Source organism: Littorina saxatilis, linkage group LG13 (genome assembly GCF_037325665.1).
Source record: "Littorina saxatilis isolate snail1 linkage group LG13, US_GU_Lsax_2.0, whole genome shotgun sequence".
Classification (NCBI taxonomy): Eukaryota; Metazoa; Mollusca; class Gastropoda; order Littorinimorpha; family Littorinidae; genus Littorina; species Littorina saxatilis.
The window spans coordinates 37,192,896-37,215,696 of record NC_090257.1 but is presented as its reverse complement, the minus strand read 5'-3'; the positions used below and the strand labels follow the sequence as shown (position 1 = coordinate 37,215,696).

Genomic DNA, 22,801 nt, shown 5'->3' with positions numbered 1-22,801 from the left:
ATGTGTGTATGTCTGTGGTAGAAACTTTAACATTTCCGAGTCTATGGATTACGTCAGTCTCGGTCAAAAGTGTTCGACGTGTGTGATAGAAACTATTTGAAGACGTCACATTATGACGTAAGAGGGTTAGACGTCACGCAAAGGAATTACTGAAAGTCTCGGTCATTGTTATTGTGAGCGGGCCGAGACTTCTTGGCAGATCCAGGGTCTCGCTTTCTTGCATAGTTTCACCTGCTTACTGTGTGTGTGTGTGTGTGTGTGTGTGTGTGTGTGTGTGTGTGTGTGTGTGTGTGTGTGTGTGTGTGTGTGTGTGTGTGTGTGTGTGTGTGACGGAGTGATTGAGTTTGTGTTACTGTTTGTCGATTTCTTACGTGAGCCTTGAAGGCTTCGCCTCTTGTTACAGTTGCTTTTCTTCTTCTTTGTATGTTGCAAGAAATTCTGTAGAGAAAGCAGCTGTTGTAATTACACCCCCGGTATAGGGGTGTGTATAGGTTTCACTCGATGTGTTTGTTTGTTTGTTTGTTTGTTTGTTTGTGTTCGCATATAGATCTCAAGAATGAACAGACCGATCGTCACCAAACTTGGTGAACAGGTTCTATACATTCCTGAGACGGTCCTTACAAAAATTGGGACCAGTCAAACACACGGTTAGGGAGTTATTGGTGGATTAAGATTAAGAGTGACATATTAATGGTCAAAGGGAAATAACCATTCTCACTGCCACCAACCTCGACGTACCCTTTACGCGAATAAACATTCTGACTTATGACTTATGACTTCTGACTTCTGACTTCTGACTTCAGACTTCAGACTTCTGACTTCTGACTTCTGGCTTCTGGCTTCTGACTTCTGACTGTCTCTCTGTCTCTCTGTTTCTCTGTCTCTCTGTCTCTCTGTGTCTGTCTCTCTCTCTCTCTCTCTCTCTCTCTCTCTCTCTCTCTCTCTCTCTCTCTCTCTCTCTCTCTCTCTCTCTCTCTCTCTCTCTCCGCATGTAATAAAGTTCTGAGTTCTCTGACGGGGGTGTTTTTCCTACCTCGGAGGAATTTCTTGTTGTGTATGTAACTGAAGTCATTTATATTTTAGTTTTGAATTTTTTTAAAATTTGTTTGTCTCCAGGTGATAATGAAGATGGTAGCACTGTCCCCGATGGGTTACTGGACCAGTCGTCGCAATCGCTTTGACATGCTGGTCACTTTCCTGGGGGTCATATGGATCATCCTCAACTACAGTTTGGACACCAAAAATGATGCAACGGTCAGTGGCTCAAATTTATTCAAATTTGAATAAGATAATTGGGGTATGGATATTTTTCTTGAAGTTCAAAAAGTGGTTCAATGCTTTTTCCTTGTTGCTATGTTTACCGATAACTGAGAGATTTTTTGGCTTAATCTTATAGCACGTAAACAAATAAACAAGTAACCATGGTTTGCATTGCACGGCACTTGTTGAAAAATGAATTTTGTGTGACCTAAACAAATGTGAGAAAAAGGAGGGAGCCTTAAAGCGGAGGTACATTTACAGAGGTTATGAACAGAACATCTGAAAAAAGGTTGTCAGAGGGGTTCCACTGTACCTGCAAAGTGAGGCCACTCCCCTGAGAGGACTGTTTCCCCCCGCGGGTTAGGGGGAAGAATTTACCCGATGCTCCCCAGCATGTCGTAAGAGGCGACTAACGGATTCTGTTTCTCCTTTTACCCTTGTTAAGTGTTTCTTGTATAGAATATAGTCAATGTTTGTAAAGATTTTAGTCAAGCAGTATGTAAGAAATGTTAAGTCCTTTGTACTGGAAGCTTGCATTCTCCCAGTAAGGTCATATATTGTACTACGTTGCAAGCCCCTGGAGCAAATTTTTGACTCACATGCGAAGCAAAAGTGAGTCTATGTACTCACCCGAGTCGGCCGGCCGTCCGGAAAACTTTAACGTTGGATATTTCTTGGACACTATTCAGTCTATCAGTACCAAATTTGGCAAGATGGTGTATGATGACAAGGCCCCAAAAAACATACATAGCATCTTGACCTTGCTTCAAGGTCAAGGTCGCAGGGGCCATAAATGTTGTCTAAAAAACAGCTATTTTTCACATTTTTCACATTTTCTCTGAAGTTTTTGAGATTGAATACCTCACCTATATATGATATATAGGGCAAAGTAAGCCCCATCTTTTGATACCAGTTTGGTTTACCTTGCTTCAAGGTCAAGGTCACAGGAGCTCTTCAAAGTTGGATTGTATACATATTTTGAAGTGACCTTGACCCTGAACTATGGAAGATAACTGTTTCAAACTTAAAAATTATGTGGGGCACATGTTATGCTTTCATCATGAGACACATTTGGTCACATATGATCAAGGTCAAGGTCACTTTGACCCTTATGAAATGTGACCAAAATAAGGTAGTGAACCACTAAAAGTGACCATATCTCATGGTAGAAGCACCATTGTACTTCCTATGTCTTGAATTAACAGCTTTGTGTTGCATGACCTTGGATGACCTTGACCTTGGGTCAAGGTCACATGTATTTTGGTAGGAAAAATGTGTAAAGCAGTTCTTAGTGTATGATGTCATGAAAGGTCAAGGTCAAGCATGTGAGTCGTATGGGCTTTGCCCTTCTTGTTGATTAGTGCTTTTGTGAACAAGAAACAATTAACAAGTGGCTCTATCCCATCTCCCCCCTTTCCCCGTCGCGATATAACCTTGAATGGTTGAAAACGACGTTAAACACCAAAGAAAGAAAGAAAGAAAGATGACCTAAACAAATGTGAGAAAAAGGAGGGAGCCTTAAAGCGGAGGTACATTTACAGAGGTTATGAACAGAACATCTGAAAAAAGAAGGTTGTCAGAGGGGTTCCACTGTACCTGCAAAGTGAGGCCACTCCCCTGAGAGGACTGTTCAGCTCCCAATAAAGGATGCCTTTTGTGTCCCTTTGTAGATCATTTTGACCAACATAAACCTGTCATGACAGGCCACCTGCACTGTAAGGACACTGTTGGCTGGTCCCAAGGGCGGTCCATCAGTAGGCTACATGTAGTGTATTTGTTGTTTTAGTGATAATGTGATAATGTATATAAACATCTAGGGCTGTTTTCAGTATTGTTGATAACATGTTCTGTTTGATTAAGGGTATTCAGCTGGTATTTCCTTGTTTTCACTACCTATTTTTGAGTCACTTGAGAAAAAGTGACTCTATGTAATCGGTCAGTGTTAGTCTGTCCGGCCGGCCGGCCGGCCGGCCGTCCGTAGACACCACCTTAACGTTGGACTTTTCTCGGAAACTATCAAAGCGATCGGGCTCATATTTTGTTTAGTCGTGACCTCCAATGACCTCTACACTTTAACGATGGTTTCGTTGACCTTTGACCTTTTTCAAGGTCACAGGTCAGCGTCAAAGGAAAAATTAGACATTTTATATCTTTGACAAAGTTCATCGGATGTGATTGAAACTTTGTAGGATTATTCTTTACATCAAAGTATTTACATCTGTAGCCTTTTACGAACGTTATCAGAAAAACAAGGGAGATAACTAGCCTTTTCTGTTCGGCAACACACAACTTAACGTTGGCTCAAATTTTATGTGAACGTGACTCATTGTGTTGTGAATAGCAATTTCTTCCTGTCCATCTGATGCCTCATATAATATTCAGAACTGCGAAAGTGACTCGATCGAGCGTTTGCTCTTCTTGTATTCATGTTTTTATTACTTAGTTAGTGGAAGAATTTTTTGTAATGTATGTTTGATGGTGTATGCTTTTAATTAAGCGTTGCTGACTATGAATGTAGATGTAAATGCTTGTATAACTGTGTTTTAATTTTAAATGTGTCAAGCGCAAAGAGCATAATTGTAAAGTTATGATGTTGCGCTATATAAATGCTCATTTATTATTATTATTATTATTATAAGAGGTGTTGATGATGTTTCAGATGCATGACACCATCAACTCTCTGGGGTACTTTGTCATCGTTCTTCGATTCTTCACCATCACTGGAAAACATGTGAGTAATGTTTGTCAACAACCATTAGCCAGAAAACAAGTTTTGAACTGAAGAGTTGAATGGAAATTCCACTTCTTAAAAAATACACTGAAACCTCTGCTTTGACACCCTCTGGATACGTTTCTTTTGATTTCTTCCATCAAGATATTTGCAAGGGAAGTTACTCCACTTTCCCAACTGTTCCAAGAGCCATTGGATTCAAAAGGCTCAGTGTAGGTTTCTCTCAACCCTTGGAGCCAGTGACCCATAGACCAGTTGGTATGCAATGTAGCTATGTATTATGATGGATCTAAGGACTGTTGGTTCTATAGGTTTGAAAGATCCAATGATCAATAGATCCAAGCGTAAATGGTTTCAAAGGTTGATGGACCTGATGATGTTTGAGGAAACAATGTATATAATCAACTCCCGGATCTGGGTTTACTGATCCTTTAATTGTTCAACCATTTGATTTATGTATCTGTCAACTTTTGGATCCATCAATTAAGCTGACTGTACGTATATTTGTGTGCAGGCGACACTGAAGATGTTGATGCAGACGGTGGTGATGTCAGTAACGAAGAGTTTTTTCATCATCATGGGCATGTTTCTGCTCATGCTTTTCTACGCCTACACAGGCACCATTCTTTTCGGCTCCGTCAAGTACGGCTACAACCTGGGCAGGTTAGACAGCTCTAACGAAGCTTTCTTTCTTTTGTCAAAAGGTTTAACATTCAAAAAGAATGTTTAAAAACAGCAAGGTATGTTATAGGGAAGTGTAATTGTGACAAAACAATACAATGCAGTCACTGAGCCTGCGGTCTGTGAAGTGGACAGACAGACACTTATAATACACAAAGTAAACTTATCTGACAAATTGTCCACAAGCTCATTCGGAAGACACAAGCAAGACTGAGACAATCTCTTCTCTCTTAATAATCTCGTCTGTTTCTTATATCTGAAGAGACCACTGAAGACACTCGGTTATGGGAGAAGATCTACAGCTTAGTGGAGGATCTTGCATACAGCTATATACTGTCAAGCTTTCAGGAGTTAATGTTTCTGTGTACGACGAGGAAGAAGAATATCAGAAGAGACTATGAGGCCTAATATTATGTTAGCACAATAATGCGTGAGATTTTGATGACAAAATGGATCAGACAACATAAACTGCATAAACTTACATTCACAAAAGAACATAGAATAAAAATGTCAGCTGATGTAAGTCATGTCTTTTACATTTATAACCCTCTGCATGCTTGAGGAGATATCTGTAGAAATTGACAGCTCTGACAGCCAATCTGTGACTGATGTGTGGGCAAGAAGATTGTGGCTGATTTCTTAGTGTCCATTGAAAGTCTGTTGTCATAGTGCTGAGAATGTCTCTATTTGTCATGTGCTTTCTTTCCCAGGCATGCCAACTTTGAGACGGCTCCAGACGCTATCATGTTGCTGTTCCGCATCGTAACTGGAGAGGATTGGAACAAGATCATGCATGACTGTATGGTGAGTAGTTACACTTTATTTTGGTAAATTTGTCTGTTTTCAAATTGTTGGTACTGACATCCATTAAGTTTATGCTGCAAGATGCAGGTGAAATAACATGTCCTTCTTTATAATACATTGATTTCATTCCTGTGCCCTGAAGGATGATATCTAGCTAAATCAATTTGGGAGTATGGTGGTAGGGCAGAATGTAAGTGTTGTAGAACATCATTTTATGATGGGAAGATTTCATATTTCAATTTTGGATTTCAGAATTCCTTGAAAAAAGTTTATGCTTTCACTAAGGACTTCAGAATCATCAAAACGTTATGCAGGAATTGTAAGACAATACAATCTCCACCCCCTTGGGCCTGGTATAACGTAAATAATTCAAGCATGTTGTATTTTTCGACCTGCAAGATGAGGCTGAGATGGCTGATGGTGTTTTTACATTTAGTCAAGTTTTGACTAAATGTTTTAACGTAGAGGGGGGAATCGAGACGAGGGTCGTGGTGTATGTGCGTGTGTGTGTGTGTGTGTGTGTGTGTGTGTGTGTGTAGAGCGATTCAGACTAAACTACTGGACCGATCTTTATGAAATTTGACATGAGAGTTCCTGGGTATGAAATCCCCGAACGTTTTTTTCATTTTTTTGATAAATGTCTTTGATGACGTCATATCCGGCTTTTCGTGAAAGTTGAGGCGGCACTGTCACGCCCTCATTTTTCAACCAAATTGGTTGAAATTTTGGTCAAGTAATCTTCGACGAAGCCCGGACTTTGGTATTGCATTTCAGCTTGGTGGCTTAAAAATTAATTAATGACTTTGGTCATTAAAAATCTGAAAATTGTAAAAAAAAATAAAAATTTATAAAACGATCCAAATTTACGTTTATCTTATTCTCCATCATTTGCTGATTCCAAAAACATATAGATATGTTATATTCGGATTAAAAACAAGCTCTGAAAATTAAATATATAAAAATTATTATCAAAATTTTTTTTTCGAAATCAATTTAAAAACACTTTCATCTTATTCCTTGTTGATTCCAAAAACATATAGATATGATAGAGAGGTACAGAAAAGCGTGCTATCCTTCTCAGCGCAACGAATACCCCGCTCTTCTTGTCAATTCCACGGGCACTGCCTTTGCCACGGGCGGTGGAGTGACGATGCTACGAGTATACGGTCTTGCTGCGTTGCGTTGCGTTCAGTTTCATTCTGTGAGTTCGACAGCTACTTGACTAAATGTTGTATTTTCGCCTTACGCGACTTGTTTCTATGTCATGTCGTGTTTTATTGGGTGTTTGAGAGTTTTTATTTTTTAGGCTAGACTTGTGAGCGAACTTTTTTTGGATATAATAACTCTGTGAGAGAGGAATGACAACGGAGTTACCAGTGTATGCAGCATGTCGGTGTGTTGTGCAGGTGAGACCTCCATTCTGCACCATGGGCGGCAACTTCTGGGAGACAGACTGCGGCAACTACCACGCCTCCATCGTCTACTTCTGTTCCTTCTACGTCATCATCACCTACATTGTGCTCAACCTGTTGGTCGGTTAGTAGGCCTACATTGTTATCTGTGTGTGTGTGTGTGTGCGTGTGTGTGTGTGTGTGTGTGTGTGTGTGTGTGTGTGTGTGTGTGTGTGTGTGTGACAGCGGAAGCTGTGATCAGTTTACCTGTGCTGTGACAGTTGACAAGTTGAAGGTAGACTATGCTTTAGCTGAATGTCACATGTAGAAAGAATCGCTCAACTTAAATAGGGCTAGTAGTAGTATGAAATAAAGTGCTGTTGCTAATGGTAGGATGTTGTTGTTGACAGCTATCATTATGGAAAACTTCTCGCTGTTCTACTCCAACGAAGAGGACGCTCTGCTGAGTTACAACGACATCAGGCAGTTCCAGAACACATGGAACCTGGTGGACATCAACAGAAAGGTCAGGAAAACTAACTCCACCTGGAGACATACACTGTCCTATAAATACATTCCTTCCTGTGTGAACGATCAGGTCAACCCTCACAGATGTGCCCTGGGCTGCATGAGGTGCACAAAGCGAAAGTGGGTGCCACCCAAACGGGTGAGAAAAAACCTCGGGGTCTGATTCGTTGAAATCACAACAAATCTCAGTTTCAACCAAAACCAACCCCGCGGCTGGCTCCCACCCGGTTGGTAACTTTCTCGTGCTCCTCGGCCCAGCTTTCGCATGGATTGAGAGCATCCTTCCACTCGGAAACATTCCAAGAATCAACAGCCTCGCTGCTTCCTGAACAGAGAGGGAGTTTTGGATTGAATTCATTTCTGTGAGTGACATCCCAGTCAATCTGCAAAGTTAATTCAGCCAAAATGTCCTACTGCACAAATGCTACTCTAGTGATGGTCCTAGGAGTTTAACACTACATGCTAGTCTGTTGCTGATAGTCCACTGTGATAACGTGTTGCAGGGCGTAATACCAGCCCACAGGGTGAAGTTTCTGCTGCGTCTGCTGAAAGGACGTCTGGAGGTGGATCTGGAGAAGGACCGCCTGCTCTTCAAACACATGTGCTACGAGATTGAAAAGCTCCACCCCACTGGGGAGGTCACCTTCCATGACGTCTTGAGGTGAGTGTGTGTAACCATTGATGAATGATGATATTGTGGAGGATGATGATGGCTACGACGATGACAATAAAAAAGAATATCCAACCAACCATTCATGTGGTGATCCATGACTCGTGTTGTACACTGCAGCATGCTGTCGTACCGGTCAGTGGACATCCGCAAGTCCCTGCAACTGGAGGAGCTGCTGGCCCGGGAGGAGCTGGAGTACACGGTGGAGGAGGAGGTGGCCAAACTGACCATCCGCAACTGGCTGGACAAGTGTCTCAAACGCATCCGCGCTGTAAGTCATCCGTCTCTCTCTGTTGCTTTGTTTTTAATGACACGAGCAACGGTGAACTCTGCTTGATAAGGGGTATGAAAGAGTAGGGAGGTTTAACGGACTGCCAACACAAAGCAAGCGACATCCCTCTTCTCAGGACAGGACCCGGCTTTACAGAGAGTAAGGGCATATTTACCAAGATTACTTCACAATGTCCCTTTCTCCTTTTTCTAAGTACACTCTAAAGTGATCAGGAGGGCTGATGAACGATCAAAGCTAAACAGAAACTGATTTCTTGCAATATTGCCAGAACAGTGAATTCTGTGAGAGAAAGAAATGTATGAGTGCAAGGGTGTGTTTCTATTTGCTGGGTGGGTTCATGTGGGTGTTTCTGGAATTGGTGTAAAAAGGTGCATAACAACTATCAGGCATATGTGTGCATGTGTTTTTCTTTAAGTGCATGCATCTTTCTGAATTTATGGCAAATGTTATAAGAGTGAAAAAAGTGTTCAGTGTGCGACTCGTACTTACAATTGAAGTCTGTCAAATTATAGGAGATGCAAAACATAAGACAAGACTTGATTTCTGTTGATTGCGTGTGTTCATGACAAATTGGTTGGATTTTTCATTCCGTTTTGTGCAAGTGTTTTTGCTCCTGTACTGATTTTCTTTGTTACTTGTTTGGTTTTGATGATTCAAATGTTTGCTTTTTTCTCTAAGTTACCTTGGTTTCTTTGTTTGTTTTTCTGTAGGCCCAGACGCAGGTAAAACTAAGTTAAAGCAGACCAGTAATGCTAACAGACAACTGCTTGTGCTCTGCAAATTACAACCCAACCTACATGTATTTCTGACGAAGATCTAGACTCTGCCACCAAGCTTTAACTGCCTTGTTTCCACCATTTTGACTTTTGGTTTTACATTTCAGTTTCTTATCTTGCTTTGTGCTACAGTGGTACCTGTGATGTAAGGCCCCTTCAATGAGAGGACTACCTTGCAATAAAGTACACCTATATCAAAATATACCTGTCTTGACAGGCCACCTGCAATGTAGGGACGTTTTTGGCATGTTCCAAAGGGGTACTTTCATCAAAGGTACCACTGTATACCTCTGTTCGTTATGCTTTATATCATAGCAGTACTTATAATACTAGTTAGTGTAAGCATGAGAGAGAGAGAGAGTAGGGCAATTTACCAACACATGCATGTTTCATGAGTCTGTAGTAAAAACGGAGTATAGCCAGAAGTATAATTGTGACCCTCCACCACGGAATGAGTCGCATGTCACCTTTGCATGATTTTTATATTTTACATTTTCTTTCAGAGTTTTTCATGCTCTATCCAGTTGTGAAAACCGTTTTAGAAAAGAGCGAAAACTTTTCGAGTTACACGCCTGTGACTAAGGTGATCCTCACACTGATACCTGACACCCCTGGACGTATATTAAGACTAGCACAGAACCCCGCGAGTTGACATCCGACTCATTCCGTGGTGGAGGGTCACAATTGACCTCAACATTTGTGTTGCATTTTATTCTCTGTGATTAAAACTCCTGCACACCTAGCTTATTATTATAAAAAAATTTTATTAATTAATGCGGGCTCCAAGTCAAATTTAATTGCTATTGAATTTACCGATAATTTTAAAACATGACTAATTTTAACGTAAATATATTGCATGGTGACTGCAGCACTGCAGCAAGTTACTGCAAAATTCCATGACAGCATCGACATGTAGCTCAGCGTGCCTTACTTTCAATGACTACAACTCTTCCGCGGCCAATAAGAAAGACACTAATATTTCCTACCGTCTTTTCAGCACAATAGTGCATGTGGAAGTAATCTGTCGCTACATGAAAGGCACATGCACAATTAAGGAAAAACTCAGTTTATTCACGTTCTAGTATAGAGATTTTACCACAGACGAATGCATGTAGTTCTTCTATCCAAAGTAATGTGAGAACTTTGGTAATCAGCACTCTAGTATGGAGCTCTTACCTCAGAAGGGTGCATGTGGTTCTGTTATCGAACATTTAAGCACGTAGGTAATCAACACTCTAGTATGGAGCACCTTAGGAGGATGCATGTGGTTCTGTTATCAAAAGTAATGGGAGAACTTATAGGTAATCAACACTCTAGTAATGGAGCTGACAGTTACCTCGGAAGGGTGCATGTGCTTCTGTTATCTAAAGTAATAGAACTTATAGGTAATCAACACTCTAGTAATGGAGCTGACAGTTACCTCGGAAGGGTGCATGTGCTTCTGTTATCTAAAGTAATGGGAGAACTTGTAGGTAATCAACACTCTAGTAATGGAGCTGACAGTTACCTCGGAAGGGTGCATGTGCTTCTGTTATCTAAAGTATTGATGTCTCCAGGAGTGAATGCATGTCTTGTAACTTCCCATTCCTACCAATATCATTTAAAATACCCAGGACATTTGGTTTGCAGGAAAACTGCGACATGTATCTAAAAAAAACCTACCCTTTAATGCACAGAAGAAGTTGGTGTCCGGGGAATTGGTGGCTTTTTATCTTGTCTTTCTGTTTAATTAATTTTATTTTTTTATTTTTTTGCCAAGCACATCATTGTAGGGCTTTTAATCAAAAAAACATGCATCCGTCTACAGTGTATCATCATTCATCCTTCAACATTTATAATAAATACACATGTATGTAAATGGCAAGTATACAAGATATATTAACAACATTAGGACATAATTTCAATCTAATGTTATTCTTTTACTTTGTACTGATTTTGCGTTGAGATTCACATACATTAATCCAAAGTCATTGCAAAGTTATTTTAAAATGTGTTGCTGTTATTCTTATGCAAAAAGACGTCATTAGTTTTAAATAGAATTTTATTTTTGGTGGAAGAATTGTTGTGTTGGTAATTACAAAGACATCTTTTAGATTTCCAGGGATCTGCAGATCTGATTTGAAGTACAGTATATTTGAATAAGTTTTTTTTGACATTTACATGTTGTTGTGTTGTTATATAGTCAGTTACCACACACATTATAACGCAATTTCAGCTGTCAAACTCTTGTCACGCATTAAGATTTAATTTCTGGAAATTGTTCAGTTTTTGTTACATTTTTTTTATTATTTTGGTCAAAAGCAATTCATTTAACACCATTTCTGATGCCGAAACCAGCATCTTGCATTGAGGCTTAAATTTCTTTGTTGAAAAACAAAATAATTCTGTACTCACCATTATACAAGGACAGCACATGCACAACAAAATCAAATTTTGGCCTTTGGAGGCTTCTTCAGGACTAACAAACAAATCCAACATTTTTTTCATCTCACCCGCAGTCACTTTGTTGATTAGGTTTTTTTTAATTAAAATTTCTTACATTTACCTCACCCACAGAAAGAGCATTCAAACATTATTTCTGATACCGAACCAGCATCTTGCATTGAGACTGAAATTTCTCACATTTATCTCACCCACAGAAAGAGCATTCCAACATTATCTCTGATACCGAACCAGCATCTTGCATTGAGACTGAAATTTCTCGCATTTATCTCACCCACAGAAAGAGCATTCCAACATTATCTCTGATACCAAACCAGCATCTTGCATTGAGACTAAAATTTCTTACATTTATCTCACCCACAGAAAGAGCATTCCAACATTATCTCCAACCTGCGAGCCACCAACGAACCGCTGTTCACAGTGACAGAGTTGAGCGCAGGTCAAGACACGAAGAAAGAGGAGGAGGAGGGAGCCACCCCTGTTCCCACTCGCACTAGGAAGAAGGGACACGTGGAACTTCGCAACCCTGTCATACAGCCACCTAGCGCACTGCAGGTGAGGGATAGAAACAGGCTTTTTTCTCCTTTTATTTTTGGAGGGGGGAGATGGAGTGGAGTGGTGTAAGATGGCTGAAAGAGGGAGCCACTCCCATTCCCGAACGCACACACCAGAAAAAAGGGGCATGTCTCCACATGGAACTTTGCAGCCCTGTCGTACAACGACCTAACGCTCTGCGTAGCAGGATGGAGTTAGATGGCTGGGAAAAGAAGAAGAGTGGCGTGGTGGTAAGACGTCAGCCTCTTAATCGAAAGGTTGTGAGTTCGAATCCCGGTCTCGGCCGCCTGGTGGGTTAAGGGTGCAGATTTTTCCGACCTCCCAGGTCAACTTATGTGCAAACCTGCTAGTGCTTTATCGCCCTTCGTGTGTACATGCAAGCATAAGACCAAGTGCGCACAGAAAAGATCCTGTAATCCATGTCAGAGTTCGGTGGGTTATGGAAACACGAAACTATCCAGCATGCTTCCCCCGAAATCGATATATGCTGCCTCAATGGCGAGGTAAAAACGGTCATACACGTAAAAACCCACTCATGCAAAAACGTGAGTGAACGTGGGAGTTTCCGCCCATAAACGAAGAAGAAGAGAGAAGAACAATTAGGGACTTAATTCATCCTAAAAAGAAAGTGTTTTTTGACACCGTGGGTGTCACTTTTACAGCTGAAGAACTTATTCGTTTGCTCGACTGCTCAGCATGCACATGTATGAGTCTGGGTGTGTGTACATACATCATTAAACCTTACATGTTTGCCCGTATATTCTGTGACAAATGACTTTTGTATTAATTTTGTAGGGTGCGTCTGCTCGCAAATTCCTGACTCCAACACTGAGTGACGGGGCGACCAGGGGGGACAAAGAGAGAGCCAGTCTGCGCAAGAGAAGCAAAATTAACACAGGTAATATTGAAAATCAAAAAACAAGAAAGGTAGGTTGTTGGAACATTTGCTATTGACAAAACAATACATTCACAGATATTTCGACCCAACGGTCTTTTAAGTGAACAGACAAAGAAATATTCACACAAAACTTATCTTGATAGTTCTATCAGTTTACGTCCACTCGTCAGGAAGCCAAGCAAATGAATCGAAAGAATATTAACAGGTAATATTGAAGACTGCAATTTTGTAAACTCCTTTTCTGCATGTGCTGGTACAGCAGAAAACCCCCCCCACCCCCCCTTTTTACGACCTTCAAAAATCTAAGAAAATCAGGTCTTAAAAGCGAGGAGTCTTCAAATGGAGCTAAGTATACAGAGGTTATGAAGAGCACATCTGAGAAAGTAAGGTCATTATATTGTACTACGTTGCAAGCCCCTGGAGCAATTTTTTGATTAGTGCTTTTGTGAACAAGAAACAATTAACAAGTGGCTCTATCCCATCTCCCCTCCCCCCCCCCCCCCTTTCCCCGTCGCGATATAACCTTCGTGGTTGAAAACGACGTTAAACACCAAATAAAGAAAGAACTTCTGAGAAAGGAGGGTCTTAGATAGGAGGAGTCTTCAAATGGAGCTGAGTATACAGAGGTTATGAACAGAACATCTGAGAAAGGAGGGTCTTAGATAGGAGGAGTCTTCAAATGGAGCTAAGTATACAGAGGTTATGAAGAGCACATCTGAGAAAGGAGGGTCTTAGATAGGAGGAGTCTTCAAATGGAGCTAAGTATACAGAGGTTATGAAGAGCACATCTGAGAAAGTAGGGTCTTAGATAGGAGGAGTCTTCAAATGGAGCTAAGTATACAGAGGTTATGAAGAGCACATCTGAGAAAGGAGGGTCTTAGATAGGAGGAGTCTTCAAATGGAGCTAAGTATACAGAGGTTATGAAGAGCACATCTGAGAAAGGAGGGTCTTAGATAGGAGGAGTCTTCAAATGGAGCTAAGTATACAGAGGTTATGAAGAGCACATCTGAGAAAGGAGGGTCTTAGATAGGAGGAGTCTTCAAATGGAGCTAAGTATACAGAGGTTATGAAGAGCACATCTGAGAAAGGAGGGTCTTAGATAGGAGGAGTCTTCAAATGGAGCTAAGTATACAGAGGTTATGAACAGAACATCTGAGAAAGGAGGGTCTTGGATAGGAGGAGTCTTCAAATGGAGCTAAGTATACAGAGGTTATGAACAGAACATCTGAGAAAGGAGGGTCTTAGATAGGAGGAGTCTTCAAATGGAGCTAAGTATACAGAGGTTATGAACAGAACATCTGAGAAAGGAGGGTCTTAGATAGGAGGAGTCTTCAAATGGAGCTAAGTATACAGAGGTTATGAAGAGAACATCTGAGAAAGGAGGGTCTTAGATAGGAGGAGTCTTCAAATGGAGCTAAGTATACAGAGGTAATGAACAGAACATCTGAGAAAGGAGGGTCTTAGATAGGAGGAGTCTTCAAATGGAGCTAAGTATACAGAGGTTATGAACAGAACATCTGAGAAAGGAGGGTCTTAGATAGGAGGAATCTTCAAATGGAGCTAAGTATACAGAGGTTATGAAGAGCACATCTGAGAAAGTAGGGTCTTAGATAGGAGGAGTCTTCAAATGGAGCTAAGTATACAGAGGTTATGAAGAGCACATCTGAGAAAGGAGGGTCTTAGATAGGAGGAGTCTTCAAATGGAGCTAAGTATACAGAGGTTATGAACAGAACATCTGAGAAAGGAGGGTCTTGGATAGGAGGAGTCTTAAATTGGGTGTCTTAGAAGGAGGAGTCTTAAATTGGGTGTCTTGGATAGGAGGAGTCTTAAATTGGGTGTCTTGGATAGGAGGAGTCTTAAATTGGGTGTCTTGGATAGGAGTCCTAAATTGGGTGTCTTTGATAGGAGGAGTCTTAAATTGGGTGTCTTAGATAGGAGGAGTCTTAAATTGGATGTCTTAGATAGGAGGAGTCTTAAATTGGGTGTCTTAGATAGGAGGAGTCTTAAATTGGGTTTCTTAGATAGGAGGAGTCTTAAATTGGATGTCTTTGATAGGAGGAGTCTTAAATTGGGTGTCTTAGATAGGAGGAGTCTTAAATTGGGTGTCTTGGATAGGAGGAGTCTTAAATTAGGTGTCTTGGATAGGAGGAGTCTTAAATTGGGTGTCTTAGATAGGAGGAGTCTTAAATTGGGTGTCTTGGATAGGAGGAGTCTTAAATTGGGTGTCTTGGATAGGAGGAGTCTTAAATTGGGTGTCTTGGATAGGAGGAGTCTTAAATTGGGTGTCTTGGATAGGAGGAGTCTTAAATTGGGTGTCTTAGAAGGGGGGTTCCACTGTAGAACAGGCAGTGTTAAGATATTGACTAAGTACAGTCAAACCTTCCCTTACCACCACCACTTCTCCATAACGACCACCTGCCCAAAACGACCACCCCGTAGAATCCCCAATGACATTATTTCTCTTTCATTCACCTTTCCATAGCGACTAGTTTTGATAGGTCCTTGTGTGGTTGTTTTAGACAGGTTTCACTGTAGCAAAGAACCCATCTCTCTTGCGTGTATTTCTACATCAGGCAACATGTTAGCTATTGAATTGAAAATCAAATATTTCAGAGACAGTCACTTTTCTTGAAACAAGTGACTCGCCAGAAAGCTTAGAATGGAATGTAAATCTGACTTTTACACAGAAGTACTTTGAGTTCATGCTTTCAACTAATGTGGCCACAGTCTTATCTTTGTTGAAAAATTTTACCAGGAGTATTTAGAAATACGCCAAATAGCCCTGCATAATTACAAGTTATGTTGAAATGCGTCTTGTCTGTTGCAGGAGGCAAACCTTTACCCCTGGTGTCTGAATTTTCTGACGACACAAGTCCCACGCTACCCTCTTTTCCGACAGACTCGGCCCTCGTTGGTAAAAATGTTTCCACTGACATTGGGAGCTGGTGGAAAGAACAGTTTACTTCCAACGGCTCCAGTGATGACTCTTCTCCCTGATTTTGAGAACAGAGACAGACAGAGAGAAAGAGAGTCGCGTGTATGTGTGTGGGTGCAAAGAATAGTTTAAATGTAATGGCTCCAGTCATGACACTTCTCCCTGCTTGTGAAAACAGAGGTGTGTGTGTGTGTGTGTGTGTGTGTGTGTGTGTGTGTGTGTGTGTAAAACCATTTACTTGTAATTTGGTACCAGTGATGAGGCTTCTCCCTGAGTATGGAAACAGTGAAAACGAGAGAAAGGCAAAGAGAGAGAGACAGAGATGATGTGTCTGTGTGCGTGCATGTGGGAGTGGATGCGTTTGAGTGTGTGTGAACACTCAATTATGTGTGTGCTCATGTGTGCATGTACCCTGAATGCTCAGTGATGTGTGTTAGTGTATGTGTTGTACAACAAGTGCACCAAACAAGTGATTTTGATGTAGACCGAATATGCATTTATATGTGTTGTTGATCGACTAGAAAACAAACAAAAAGGGGATCATTCTGTTGTCCTTTGGTCAACAGGGGTTTGAACTGAAGGTCTTGCCAAAATGTTGTTTATTAGCAGTGCCTGAAATTGTTTCTTCTGATAATTGCACTGAAAGGATAATACAGCATCGTTTAGTTGTACAGTGGTAGCTGCCACGAAAGAACACCCTTTGAACCTACAAAAAAATGTCAGAATATCGCATCTCACGAGAGATATTTTGGTGAAGGACCAACAAAAGGTGTCTTCTCGTGGTTGATGTTCTTTTCCCCCCGCGGGTTAGGGGGAAGAATTTACCCGATGCTCCCCAGCATGTCGTAAGAGGCGACTAACAGATTCTATTTCTCCTTTTACCCTTGTTAAGTGTTTCTTGTATAGAATATAGTCAATGTTTGTAAAGATTTTAGTCAAGCAGTATGTAAGAAATGTTAAGTCCTTTGTACTGGAAACTTGCATTCTCCCAGTAAAGTCATATATTGTACTACGTTGCAGCCCCTGGAGCAATTTGTTTATTAGTGCTTTTGTGAACAAGAAACAATTAACAAGTGGCTCTATCCCATCCCTTTCCCTGTCGCGATATAACCTTGAACGGTTGAAAACGACGTTAAACACCAAATAAAGTAAAGAAAGAAAGATGTTCTTTTATTAGAGGGGCCTATGGTTGCAGGTACCACTGTTTTCGTGTTGTTATTAGTAGCCAGGTGTATGATTTTAAACCCATTTACTTGATTCTAGTCATTTATTTCAAGTCAACTGGGTGTTACGTTAACTGAATCAAAGTGAATTGTTGAAAATGTAATGACGATTACCAACTTACAAGGTGGACATGACTGTATCAGCATGCTGTGTTATATTCTCTGTTGAAAATCATCTCATACTGCAGTTTAATATTACCACATGTGTTCATTCCAGTATTTCAATGTCATCTGCATTTTTAGCTGGCATATGTGCAATATGCTGAGTTTTTTTCTTTTTTCTATCCTTTATTTTTTAATGATTTATTGATTTATTGTGTGATTATTCCTTTTTTTGGTTATGCGTTTTTTAATGCGTTATTTATTGGTTTTGTGTTTATTTATTTTGTTTGTTTATTTGGTTTGTTCGTGAGATTACATTGAGGTTGCTGTGGGTTTGCAACCATACATAGCTGTGGTATTACCCACACTACCTCCTGCCCTTGTATTGTTTTTGCCAAAGTTTCTTTGGTACATATTTTTTTAAGTTAAATGAATTTGCTGCTGCAGGAAGTATTATTTTGATGACAGTTATGATTTTATTCTCATCAAATGTTCAGAACCATATTTGGGAAAACGTGCAATTTCTTATTTATGATGCATAGTCATTTTTATTTGTACACCAACTTTAGTTCACAGACTTCCTTTTAATCGGAAATGTGTGATTTGCTTTAAAGGAAGAACATGTGATGATTGAAACACTTGATTTGGAAATATTAGTGTTAATTGTTATGTGTACACTAACTTTAGTTCACAGATTTCCTTTTAATCGGAAATGTGTGATTTGCTTTAAAGGAAGAACATGTGATGATTGAAACACTTGATTTGGAAATATTACTGTTAGTGTTAATTTTTATGTGTACACCAACTTTAGTTCACAGACTTCCTTTTACTCGGAAATGTGTGATTTGCTTTAAAGGAAGAACATGTGATGATTGAAACACTTGATTTGGAAATATTACTGTTAGTGTTAATTTTTATGTGTACACCAACTTTAGTTCACAGATTTCCTTTTAATCGGAAATGTGTGATTTGCTTTAAAGGAAGAACATGTGATGATTGAAACACTTGATTTGGAAATATTACTGTTAGTGTTAATTGTTATGTGTACACCAACTTTAGTTCACAGACTTCCTTTTACTCGGAAATGTGTGATTTGCTTTAAAGGAAGAACATGTGATGATTGAAACACTTGATTTGGAAATATTACTGTTAGTGTTAATTTTTATGTGTACACCAACTTTAGTTCACAGATTTCCTTTTAATCGGAAATGTGTGATTTGCTTTAAAGGAAGAACATGTGATGATTGAAACACTTGATTTGGAAATATTACTGTTAGTGTTAATTGTTATGTGTACACCAACTTTAGTTCACAGACTTCCTTTTAATCGGAAATGTGTGATTTGCTTTAAAGGAAGAACATGTGATGATTGAAACACTTGATTTGGAAATATTAGTGTTAATTGTTATGTGTACACTAACTTCATCCATGTTTTGCTGATCATTTAAAGTGTGATTTACCTCTCAAGGAAAAACATCTGATGAAACACTTGTTTTGACATGAAAACAGTACTATACTAGTCTTGTTGATGTTAATTAAGCTGTTTTTGTGTGCACTGTGAAAGTCAAGACTGTATTTGATCAGAAATAATACCACAGAATGACATAATGACTCTGTGAATTTAGGGTTGATATGCCTACATAATGACACAGCCCATGCTCAAATTTGTTGGAAGTCAAAAATAAAGTGATCATGGAAAAAGTTCTGTTATAGGTGTTGTAAATGTGGGTTCATGTGTGTGTGAGTGTGTGTGTGTGTGTGTGTGAGTGAGTGTGAGTGTGTGTGTGTGTGTTTGTGTGTGTGTGTGTGTGAGTGTGTGTGTGTGTGTGTGTGTGTGTGTGTGAGTGTGTGTGTGAGTGTGTAATGGTCAGACAGAGAGTGAGAAAGAGAGAGAGAGAGAGATGTAACAGAAGCGGGATGAAGACATGTTCTCTTCAATTCAACAAAATAACATGTACAATACAGTTTTTTTATGTCTATATTTATTTTTCTAATCATACTGCAATGTTAAGTCTGCGTAAAGGACAAAGATAAATGCGTTAATTCATTAAGTTGATTGTTTCATGCATCAACACTTTCAGTGCAGATAATAAGCTGAAAAAAATGCAATTGAAAAGGAAAATGATCTTGGTAGATTAGTTTGAAAGTGGACATCAAAATGGTTAAATGTTACTGAATGAAACCATAGCACATTATTAGGCAGTATGAGCTTCAGAGCTTGTCTTTACAAAAAATGTTTTTGTCAAAGTTTAGGTACTCGTACAGACCAAAGCACCGCCTCTCTCTTAAACTCTCACATACAACATGAACACTTACAGAAGAGAATTGAGGGTTCAACATACATGGAAAGAAAAAAAGTTTTGTGCGTTCAAGAGTAAAACAAAGTTACCTCCACAAAGACTGGGTGGGTTCTTCTCCATTGCACCAAATCCATTGCATTTTTAACAACAATAACAAAAATTGCAGTGTTTTGAATCCAAATTATAGGTGACATACAGATACTTTAAGCTAATGTTGACACTTTAAAGCTAAATACCAAATAGAACTCATAAATTAGTTTTAATCTGGGTCATCAGCTTTAAACTGCCACAAGTTTTGACATGCATGATTATATTCTGTCAACAACAATGCGGGAAAAAAATCCTAAAATCAGTCAAATCTTAACTTTTCAATAAAAGTGCCACAAACATTAACTGGCATAAAATATATGTTTATAATAATGCAACTTTGAAATATTATTTTAAACTGCGAGGGATTTATAAGAATCATCAAAGAATTTGGAAAAGATCCAGCTGATAACCATGCATATTCACAATGCGTTTCATGCAAACACAAAACCTCCGCGTTGTGCTTATATCAAACCCGAAACTTAAATCTAAGTGCATTGAAATGCTGGAATTCATAATCTTTGTTCAATCAAAAAAAAAAAACAGGCAATGTGAGGACCCCAAAACTCAAAAGCTCAGATACCAATCTGTATTTTTAAACTAATTACGTGATTTTATTTCAAAGCTGTATAATTAATAAATTGGTTTGTCAGTCTTTTGAGTTACTTGCGTACTTGCTAACCTAAACCCAGCCACTTTCAAGGCTTACAGTTATGGTTTGCAAGTCAAGAAAGCAAATAACTCAATGAAACTTCAGAATCGATTATAATTAATCCAAACTCCTGTCAAAATATCATCCTTCAGGAAAAATATCCCCCCACAGCTGTCCACAGTTAATACCGTCCTTAATGGAGCCTGAAGTTGACTTCACGAAGATTTTGATGTCTTTTTTACAAAAAAACTCAGTGCCAAAGCTCCTTGGTGCCAGTTTCGCAAAGTCCACTTCGCCCAGTCAAGGATGAGCTTTAGATCCAGATATCTGAGGTGCAGTCCCCACCGGGGTATCTGATCTCGTGGGCAAGCACTGGACCGTTGGGCTCGTCACCGAAGTCGGTGAGGAAGTTCTTGTTGAGTGTCAGGCCTCCCTTCACGTTGTCCACGTCAATCTGGAGCATCACGCTGCCCTGTCTGTGGAATGGAAGATGGCATTCACATTGAACGTCCTCAGAGGCAGCCAATTGATGAGTCTTACCAATCAATCAATCAATCAATCAATCAATCAATCAATGAGGCTTATATCGCGCATATTCCGTGGGTACAGTTCTAGGCGCTCTGCAGTGATGCCGTGTGAGATGAAATTTTATACGGCCAGTAATTGCAGCCATTTCGGCGCATATTTACCTTTCACGGCCTATTATTCCAAGTCACACGGGTATAGGTAGACAATTATTAACTGTGCCTAAGCAATTTTGCCAGGAAAGACCCTTTTGTCAATCGTGGGATCTTTAACGTGCACACCCAATGTAGTGTACACGGGGGGGAGTTCGGACACCGAAGAGAGTCTGCACACAAAGTTGACTCTGAAATAAATTTCCGCCGAACCTGGGATCGAACTCACGCTGACAGCGGCCAACTGAATACAAATCCAGCGCGCTACCAACTGAGCTATATCCCCGCCCCAAAGATTATAATAAAAGCTCGAAGAGTTCACAAGCTATTAAAAAAAGTTGATGGACATCAGAAGGACGCCCAAAAATAAGTACTTAGAAAAAAAGAACAACAAAATTAAACAGGAAACAGTAGGGTAAAGTAGCTGCCCCGAACTCGGGGAATTCTTAGATAAATATATTACGACTCAATGTGATAGATTCCTTTCTTTTGACATTGCTACTGATGAATGTGAATGCAGTGGAACCACCCTTTTAAGACCTTGAAAAATCTCGTATATTTCGATGTGTATTATTATTGTGTGATTTGGAATTGTGTACAGAATGATGTATTTATGTATGTTTTTGTGCGGGGCTTGGGACTATATTGTTTGGATTTGCGACATATGAACATCCCCATTTTTTTTTTTTTTAAATATAAGGAAAGGAGTCTTAATAAAAATTAATAATAATAATAAATGTGCTGAGGTTTAATGAAAAAAATGTGAAAAAACAAGGTCTTAAAAGGGAGGAAGTCTTAAATTGGGATGTCCTGAAAGGCGTGGTCCAGTGTACCACAGTCATATTTAACTTGAACTAATTAAATAAATGGCTTTACCTGGCCATTTCAGGGGTAGAACTGGACATCCCAGTCATACCTAATAACTAATTAAATAAATGGCTTTACCTGGCCATTTCGGGGGTAGAACTGGACATCCAAGTCATACCTAATAACTAATTAAATAAATGGCTTTACCTGGCCATTTCAGGGGTAGAACTGGACATCCCGGTCATACCTAATAACTAATTAAATAAATGGCTTTACCTGGCCATTTTGGGGGTAGAACTCACTGACATCCCAGTCATACCTAATAACTAATAAAATAAATGGCTTTACCTGGCCATTTCGGGGGTAGAACTGGACATCCAAGTCATACCTAATAACTAATTAAATAAATGGCTTTACCTGGCCATTTCGGGGGTAGAACTGGACATCCAAGTCATACCTAATAACTAATTAAATAAATGGCTTTACCTGGCCATTTCGGGGGTAGAACTGGACATCCAAGTCATACCTAATAACTAATTAAATAAATGGCTTTACCTGGCCATTTCGGGGTAGAACTGGACATCCCAGGAGGAGTAGAGGGAGTTGGTGACGTACAGGCGTTTGCCGTCCAGTGACAGCTGGATCATCTGGGGTCCCCCCTCCAGCCTCTTGCCGCTCTTCAGGAAGATGGGGTCTGGCTGGCTCTGTGTGATGGAGGGAATTGTGAATAATTAATTTTGTTAGATGTCTAGTTAATCAAATATTCATACTCTGTGTGTGTGTGTGTGTGTGTGTGTGTGTGTGCGTGCGTGCGTGCGTGCATGCGTGTGTGTGTGTGCGTGCGTGTGTCGGTCTGTCTGTCTGTGTTTTTTGTGTATGTGTTTTTTGTGTCTGTCTATGGGTGTATCTTTCTGCCTCTCTCTCCTTCTTTCTTCATCGGTCTGTCTGCCTGTCTCTGTCTGTCTATCTCTCTCTCCGTGTTTGTCTGT

The 22,801-nt window shown here is 39.9% G+C and overlaps 2 protein-coding genes across 3 annotated transcripts in view; one reads left to right on the top strand and one right to left on the bottom strand.

Moving 5' to 3' along the window:
* LOC138945640 (sodium leak channel NALCN-like) overlaps positions 1 to 18,994 on the top strand; it is an 85,280-nt gene extending 66,286 nt beyond the window's left edge. For both annotated transcript variants that reach the window (XM_070317115.1, XM_070317114.1), the window contains exons 32-42: positions 1,117 to 1,254; positions 3,920 to 3,991; positions 4,506 to 4,654; positions 5,383 to 5,476; positions 6,883 to 7,012; positions 7,278 to 7,393; positions 7,899 to 8,056; positions 8,186 to 8,336; positions 11,939 to 12,130; positions 12,926 to 13,028; positions 15,858 to 18,994. In XM_070317115.1, the coding sequence (XP_070173216.1) occupies positions 1,117 to 1,254; positions 3,920 to 3,991; positions 4,506 to 4,654; positions 5,383 to 5,476; positions 6,883 to 7,012; positions 7,278 to 7,393; positions 7,899 to 8,056; positions 8,186 to 8,336; positions 11,939 to 12,130; positions 12,926 to 13,028; positions 15,858 to 16,027 (1,473 nt within the window). In that variant the 3' untranslated portion in view covers positions 16,028 to 18,994. The remainder of the gene's footprint in view (positions 1 to 1,116; positions 1,255 to 3,919; positions 3,992 to 4,505; positions 4,655 to 5,382; positions 5,477 to 6,882; positions 7,013 to 7,277; positions 7,394 to 7,898; positions 8,057 to 8,185; positions 8,337 to 11,938; positions 12,131 to 12,925; positions 13,029 to 15,857) is intronic.
* Positions 18,995 to 19,336: 342 nt separating this feature from the next.
* Positions 19,337 to 22,801, bottom strand: part of LOC138945646 (methanethiol oxidase-like) — a 25,896-nt gene continuing 22,431 nt past the window's right edge. The window contains exons 10-11 of the mRNA XM_070317128.1: positions 22,368 to 22,516; positions 19,337 to 20,804 (exon numbers count right to left, since the gene is read on the bottom strand). Of these exons, the coding sequence (XP_070173229.1) occupies positions 20,642 to 20,804; positions 22,368 to 22,516 (312 nt within the window). The 3' untranslated portion in view covers positions 19,337 to 20,641. The remainder of the gene's footprint in view (positions 20,805 to 22,367; positions 22,517 to 22,801) is intronic.